This window comes from Teleopsis dalmanni, chromosome 2 (assembly GCF_002237135.1).
Source record: "Teleopsis dalmanni isolate 2A chromosome 2, ASM223713v2, whole genome shotgun sequence".
Lineage (NCBI taxonomy): Eukaryota > Metazoa > Arthropoda > Insecta > Diptera > Diopsidae > Teleopsis > Teleopsis dalmanni.
Window position 1 is genome coordinate 64,248,816 of NC_051847.1, and position 8,306 is coordinate 64,257,121.

The 8,306-nt window shown below is 28.8% G+C and overlaps 1 protein-coding gene across 1 annotated transcript; it reads right to left on the minus strand.

The window, feature by feature from the left end:
* Positions 1 to 4,331: 4,331 nt before the first annotated feature.
* LOC119685074 (nucleoporin seh1) lies at positions 4,332 to 5,859 on the minus strand. The gene is made up of 5 exons (XM_038099263.1): positions 5,668 to 5,859; positions 5,153 to 5,593; positions 4,879 to 5,087; positions 4,675 to 4,817; positions 4,332 to 4,613 (listed from the first exon to the last, which is right to left on the minus strand). The coding sequence occupies exons 1-5, from the start codon at positions 5,776 to 5,778 to the stop codon at positions 4,444 to 4,446; spliced, it is 1,074 nt and encodes a 357-aa protein (XP_037955191.1). The 5' UTR covers positions 5,779 to 5,859; the 3' UTR covers positions 4,332 to 4,443.
* Positions 5,860 to 8,306: the final 2,447 nt, after the last annotated feature.

Sequence of the window (8,306 nt, forward strand, 5' to 3'; positions counted from 1 at the left end):
TTATTATAAAAATAATTAAAAATTTTAATTGAATTTTAGTTCAAAATTATAAAATATGAATGCGAATGTATTTAAATTTAAAACGTTAACGAAAGTATTTTATTAACCTCGCACTATAAAAAAAGCAGGTACATGCACCATATATAAGTTGCAGTTAAAAATAAACGGGACTTTAAAAAAAAAAGGGTTATCATTTATTACAATTATATTGCCGAAAAAGTCACCCACTCTCCGCATTCTCTTGATTTAGCCAATGGGACCAAATTTTTCGAAAAATAATAGAAGTATTATTAACGTAGAACCCGTGCAAATATTCATTTGGAGAATTAAAACTCCTCAAGCACCCAATCCAAAATAACAATAAACGGAAACATTGTTAAAATACATCTTTATCTAATTTCTATCGTTGACATTAATTAATAGTTTTTCACCATGTTAGACTCTGCATTTCTTTTCTCCATTCAAATATTTATTCCAACATCTTAAAAGATATAATGACTGATGATCCTTAAACTCATGCGACTTGCTTTTGACCACACATATTAATAATAATAATAATAATAATACGCCTTGCTCGACATCTATGATTTCGAGCAGCCTCTTATACTGGGCATAGGCTGTCTATAAGCCGCTTCCACCTTTCGCGCTGTAACGCTACGTCCTTTATGTCTGCAATGTTGCTTATGTTTCTTCCTAAGGGGTGCAAAATGGTGTTCATTTCATTCAACATTGACCTTCTCCATGTTGTTTTTGGACGGCCTCTTTCTCTACTACCTTGCGGATTGTATACCAACGCCTGTTAACAAATTTCGGTGGGAGCTTTTCGAAGTGTATGCCCGATCCATCCATATTTTCTTTCACGAATTTCAAGATTGACATCTCTAACATTTGTTCTGGTTCAAAGATCGTGATTTGATATTCTGTTTCGCCAGAAGATACGTAAAATTCTGCGGAGACAGCGGTTAACAAATACTTTCAGCTTGCTTTGTATGTTTTCTATAACAAACCAGATTTCGCAACCATACAGGAGAACTGAAAGAACACATGTTTTAAAGATTTTTATCTTTGTGCTTAAACTATAAGTATTGGAGCTCCACACTTTACGAAGCCACACATATTACTGTTTTAAATAAAAATAAGATTGTTTTGAATAAATTTATTGTTTATGCAATAATAAAACGAATTCTTGTTCTTATTTATAAAAAGTCTTACTTAGTTTGAAAATGTTAACTTTTGTTTTAATTAAATAAAAGAGGCACTATTAATTGGAAATAATGATAATATTCACTATAAGCTCATAAATGTCATATTATTAATATAATTAATTAATTCAATTATTCTACAGCTGGTTTATGATTTCATTCTAATATAAACACAGCAAGTGAATTTCTTAATAAAACTTTCACAGCAAAGTAACAAAACTTCATAAAAATGTGCGAACATAAAAGTCAAGTACGGCTTTGGGTCAGTTGGTTAGGGAGCGCTGACTTTGAGCTTCAAATTTGGCAGAGCACGAGTTCGATTCCTAGTACTCCATCTTAAAAAATTATTTACAAATAATTAAATACAAGAACTATATCCAAGACCACTGATGATGGATATTTGGCAATACTCGAAACAACTGTATGTTTAGCCAAAAATTCAATTAATTAAAATAATACAAAATAATTTTTGTTGTTGTAGTTCACTGCTGTTCGAAACTTCTGTAATAAAATTAACCTTAAAAATAATATTTTTAAATCATAACATTATCACTAATAAATTAATTGAATTCATATCAATTGCAAAGAAAATATCTTTATTCCATTTTCTCAAGCATTCTATGCTCAATCTAGTTCATATATTGTAACGACACGTTTTTTACTTGTTTATTTAAAAGAAAATTCGAAAAAAAAAGAATTTTTATATAATTATAATATATTATTAGTGTAATAATTTGTTCAATATATTTCTGTAAAATTTTTGTTTTGATAATTTGAGCAGACGTTGTATTTATGCTCTCGACAGACGACACTCCTCTTGTTAGTTCTTGTGGTAGAAGAAAGCTTCGTTAGCTAGAGAATTAGTATTTTATATTGAGTTATTCAATACAAGACTACTAATCAAGATGTATGGAACTACCTTGACGTGATTATATACGATTACTAATCAAAATGTATGGCACTATCTTGACGTGATACAAGATTACTAATCAAGATGTATGGAACTGTCTTGACGTGATACAAGACTGCTAATCGAGATGTATGGAACTACCTTAACGTGATTATATAAGAGTTCTTATCAAGATGTATGTAACTACCTTGACATGATTTATATAAGACTACTACTCAAGATGTATGAAACCACTTTGACTACGATTCTATTGCCTTGTTTCACAAAGACGTATTACTACCTTTAAGAATTTTCCAACAAATGCCTTTGCTTGTACAATACGCATTTATTTATACTCAAACGACCGAAGCTTTTTTGTAGCGCATCTGTACATTTCCCGTTGGTATTGTTAGTACTTGCTGTGTTTTGTTGCTGTTATACTCCTGGGTGTAATTTCTTGAATTCGCCGTACTTTGTATTTTGTTCTATAAAACCTTTCATGCTTTGACGTTTCTTGTGTTGTTTACAAACGTGTTTTTTTGATAAGTGCCAGTAGTGGTTTTAATATTTATATGTATTTAATATAATAAAATAAATATTAAACGACCAATAAAATAAATATATAAATTGTGAATTTATAAGGTATGTATATTTTTCACTAACTGAAATAAATTTCTTTATTTATTGTTAATTGTAATTATAATTTCAGGTGAATTCAATATGTTATCGATGCAGATGCGATAAGTTACTCGTGAGTTTTTTAATATAAAATGTATATTAAATAAATTAATCTATTTTATTTTAGATTATATTGAAATTCCACAGTGAGTGAAATAAAATAATGTGTTGAGTGTTAAAAGTAGTTTACTGCGATGTATCGTACTAGTATCGTATTGTTGTTATTACATGTTTATATTGAATTTACAATATGTATCTGTAACAAATTAAACAAAAAACAAAATACCATCAGAAAGTATGGTCAATACCACAAAAACAGCGCAAAAAATGCGCTAAGACGACAGCTAATAGCACCAAAACCAAACTAAAATGAAAATTAAGTACCAAAAATAGACAAAATAACACTCACCATGATACTGGCTAACATCACCAAAACTATTCAAGACAAAACGAGCAAATGTTTTGTTTTAAAGTATCTGTTTTTAATATTAAACATATATAATATTAAAAAACAAGAAAAGCGTGATCCTTACCAAAATTACAATATTCTTCACAAAATAGTTACTTTATATGGACACTACATGATCAATTTTATATGGGGATTTATATGCGTTTGTATGGACTTGATTTATGTTGATTCACAAAAATCTGACAGAATTGTTTGCACAATAATGAAGAAATTAACGGACAGACCCACAGACGGATACATAGACAAGGGGATATCACTCAATCCATTTGTCGATATGGAATAATAATATATATAATGTAAATGACTCGGTTGAAATAAATAGAATAATAATATTCAGAAATCTATCTTTAATCAAACATCTATAACTATCCTTCAGTAAATATTTGTACTATTTAAGAATAATATTAAATAATAGTTTATTTAATGTTGGGAGAATTTGCACTACAACTAAGAGATCTATTGTGTCTCCTGCATTCACTTTCTCTATAAATTCCATTAGAGTAAATTTCCAGTTTAAATTAGGGTGTTAGTTTGAGTTATACCGCCCTAGTAGAGTACTTGTAATAATTCTTCAATTATTTTTACTTAGATGCTGATTATCCTAGAATAACTCTATTTGTTTCTCTTCATCTTTCTGTATGGGTGAAGAGAAATTACCTTTATTATCTAATATTCTAACGTGATTCGAAACCATTGGATTAGTATAATGAATATTTTTTTCGAAACATTCCATCACCAGTCATGGTGCAACCTGGTGAGTATTGAGTGCCTTATTGCTGGCTATGTATCAATTAGGTTTGCCCATTAATGGTTCTGATACTTACGTTCAAGGTTAAGGTGTACACACTTTTCCATCGCATAAATAACTGCTTGAAAAATAGTTGCATTTTTATCTAGTGCTTTTCAACCCAGTCCGTAAACACCTGTACATACTCCCATTTTCAGTAGGAGAACCATCCGTATACCAGAAGAAAGGAAACAGAAGTATACATGTTCTTGCATTTTTGTAAGCCCAGTTATTTACCTCGTTAAGTAAATAATTAAGTTTACATATTTCCTATTTATATGAATAAAATATTAAATATAATTCATTAAATTTTAATAATTTGTTAATATTTTAATTAAAAAAATATATAACAAAAACATCAAATTATAAAGTATATTGAAGAGTAAAGAAAAATACAAATATTATTTATAATTATTTATCAATGCCACGGAACTTGATTAGGATTACTTATTGATCCCTTTTTATAGTACTTTGCTGTTGCAGCGGCAGATGCAGATAATGTAGGTGAATTCGATGAAGGTTCATATGAAGGGGAGCTGCCCTCAGCTTTTAAGACAGCAGCACATTTCCAATTTTTCATATAATTCACTAGAATAAAAAATTCGATACAATTCTTCTAGACACAACAACTTAAGATTTATTATCTTACTTCGCCAAATGCGTACACAACCATCATCGCCGGTTGAAATCAACATAGTTGCTAACATATTCCAACATACACGCCAAACAGGACAATTATGATCAGTAAATTTAAGTGTTTGTATGTCCAATTTGGAATTACCAGAAGAATCGCTACAAATTAAAACAGAACAATAATAATTTTTTAGATTATATAAATTTATAAAAAACTTACGTGACACCACGTATATTTACAATATAAAGATCTTTACTAGCAACTGCCAACATATGAAAACTACGTCCAGCATTAGGTGCAAATGCAAGATCAGTCACTGGATCAGTTATATCATTTATGGTCTCCACCTTCATACACTTGCGTGCATTTTCACTGTAGGCGAATATAGATACTTTGCCAGTAGGTGTAGCTGTTTCATCACTACCAGCCTACAAAATATATTAAATAGAATATAAAATGCTTCAATTGTATTTATATTTATATATTATATTACCGCTAATAACTGTGATGATAACATATATGTTGAAGTATTCCATGACAGACAACTTAAGGGTAATTTATTTGCAATTTCATGTTGTACTGGCCATTGAGAAAGGTTCATTATATCTGGTGCTTCATATATACGTATTATACCATCAGCTGAAGCTGTCGCTAACATCAAGCCTAAATACTTTGGCGCAAATTCAACATCGGATACACTAGTACGTGAATCTACTAGTGTGGTACGACGTACCCATCTTCTTACAGGTGTCATTGTTGCAGCTACTTTCTCACCTATAACTTCTTCCCAAACGGATGCAGTACGATCAAACGAACACGTTGCTATGACTTGCCCATATTCAGGGTGCGCCCATGATACACGCCATATAGATCCAGAATGTGCTTTCCAACTGCTAGAAACAGTCCACTTCCCTTGTTCGTCTTCATCCCATATCTAAACGATTTGAAAACACCATTTTAATTTTTTAAACTTATTTTTAGTAGAATATTGTGATAAAATGTACTTACTTTAACAGTCTGATCGCTAGAACATGTGGCCAAACGACGACCATAAAAATCAAACACTACATCATGAATAACGTCTTTGTGGTCTGCTATAATTGGTTCTACTTCAAACATTTCCAAAACTTAATTTATATAAATATATATTATTAACAAAATACAAAATTAATAAATAAGAAAAAGCGGCAAACCGTCTGTTTTTAGACGTACCAAAAATAATGTAAACAAGAGCCTTGCCACTTGTTTAATATTTCAATATATTTGCAACAGGGTTGGTATCAAAATTGGATAAAAAATTTTTAACAAAAATCTTGCTTCCAAATAAATCTCTAATATAGAAAAAATAATATATATTAAAAAAATTTTGTGTATCTGTTTAAAAATATTTAAAGCATTTTTTTATTTTTCTATCTCGTTCGTATTTTTTATATAATATTAACCTTCTTCGCAGAGCGGATTATTTCTACAACTCATTACATAAATTATATTAATATATAGAACTTTATATTATACATGTGAAACATTACATTTATTTTTATTATTTATTCTAAGTTTAGTATTAAAAAATTTGTAACTATAAGTAAATAGGTAATTTTCGGAAATGAATTCAATTGTTTAATAGTTGAACGAACTGAAATTATTTTTCGATTAACCTACAATTTTTTTATCAAGTGATATTAAAAAAGAAAAGGAATTAATATATATGAGCTCTCTAGCTATTGCACCCAATTTTATCAAACTCTTTAATGATTTGTTTTATAAGTTGAAAGCTTGTGTTACACAATTGCCATTTATCACAATATATATAACATGGCGATTACAGATTACACTGGCCTCAAATGACTGATTTACGTCAAAAATCACAAATGAGAAACAAATGACTGATTTCTGCATACAAAATCTCATATGCGCAACTAAGATCCACACTCGCATAATAGAACTCATTTTATATAAATCAGTTCTAATGAGTTTCAAATCAGTTCCAAATGCAAATTAATACATTGAACATACTCTAAATAAAAGTTTTTCATGACATTTTGACATTTAGAGAAATCTGTTTCTAACGTATTTACAAAAAAAACAAAACAAATATTTGGTGGTTGCACTTCCTTGAAAATGATGCACCAGTTTTTGGAACTTTTACTTCCCAAAATGTACTTAATCAAGTAAGTTTTCATTTATATTATAAGGTTCGAAACTATATTTTACCTTCATTCAACATTTTTTTGTCACATGCTAAAAATCAAATCAACAGGCACGTTGACAAATCAGCTGTTTGTAAGTAAATGTAAACACTTTCAAATGTTTCACTTGAAATGAATCATTTGCGGCCCGTGTAAATGCCATATAATGAATTAAATAAATGCAATTATATTTGCAGTCGAGTCACAGTACTAGTATTACCTAAGTACAGGGTTGTACTTAAATGTTGTACTAAATATATAGCATTATATAGCATGTTCATTTTATACTCAAATAAAATGAATCTTTTTGGTATAAAACTACTTTATTTATATATGAAATGAATTAGTTTATGGTGCTAATACAGCTAAAAAGAATCATTAGAAAACAATTAAAATTATTATAGAAAATTAAAATGTTTACTTCAAAGTCTATTTTGAATAACCGGTTTTTTATTGAAATTTTTGTAATAACTCAATATCAGCTTTAACGTACTAATTCAATAAATAATTCAACCATTTATACATAAAATATCCTAAAACATGTATGCAAATAATTTAAGAAATAATTTAATGCTTCTTTTTAACATATATTATAATTATATATTATTTTTATTATCATGTATTTTTTTATCAAGTACATTTACTATTAATAAAAAAATATGAAGAGCTTTTATTGTTTTAGGAAAATTAATTATATATTTCTATTTATTACGATTTTATATGATAATATACAACATGGATTCACTTCAAAGTGTCATCCGTGAAGGACACTGTAAGATTATAAATTATTTTATCGTTTATCATATTTTGATAGGTGGCAGCCACAAAATCATCATATCAAATGTTTTTTGTGGCCTCTGCAAGAAAAATAAGGAAAGCTTGTGAATTTACAAGCTTTTCCGCATTAATTTAAAACATTACAAAATAAAATAATTTTTAAAATTAAAAAGAATTGGTGTCAGTGAACTTGTCGGTATTATACGAAACAATAACAAACGCGACGTTAACGTGCTCGTCAGAATTCCTCAAAATTCTTATATTGTATGTTCGGATAAAAACAGTTAGAATATTATCAATCAATTATCAAATTACAAAATGGAAACCGGTGAGTGCAGTGTTTGGGTTGTAAAATGAATCAACGACACTTAATAGTTGTTAAAATGATTAAAGCGTATTGTATGCTTAGTAATAAATTAATAATAAATTGATTAAACAAATACCAATTAAAAAAATACGTTTCATATGCTGCCTATAATTAGTATAAAAATGATTTGCTCATTTCTCTCTCACTGTATCTCGCGCTCTCGTACTCATTTATGCTTTCTGGCATGTAAAATAAATGACTTAACACAGTACTAAAAGAAAGCAGTATATTGTGACCTTGGCTTTCTATTGGTGTTTAGCGTCGCGCCACAGTAATGTTTTTTTGAAAAAAAAAAAAAAAAAAACAAAAAAAAAGAA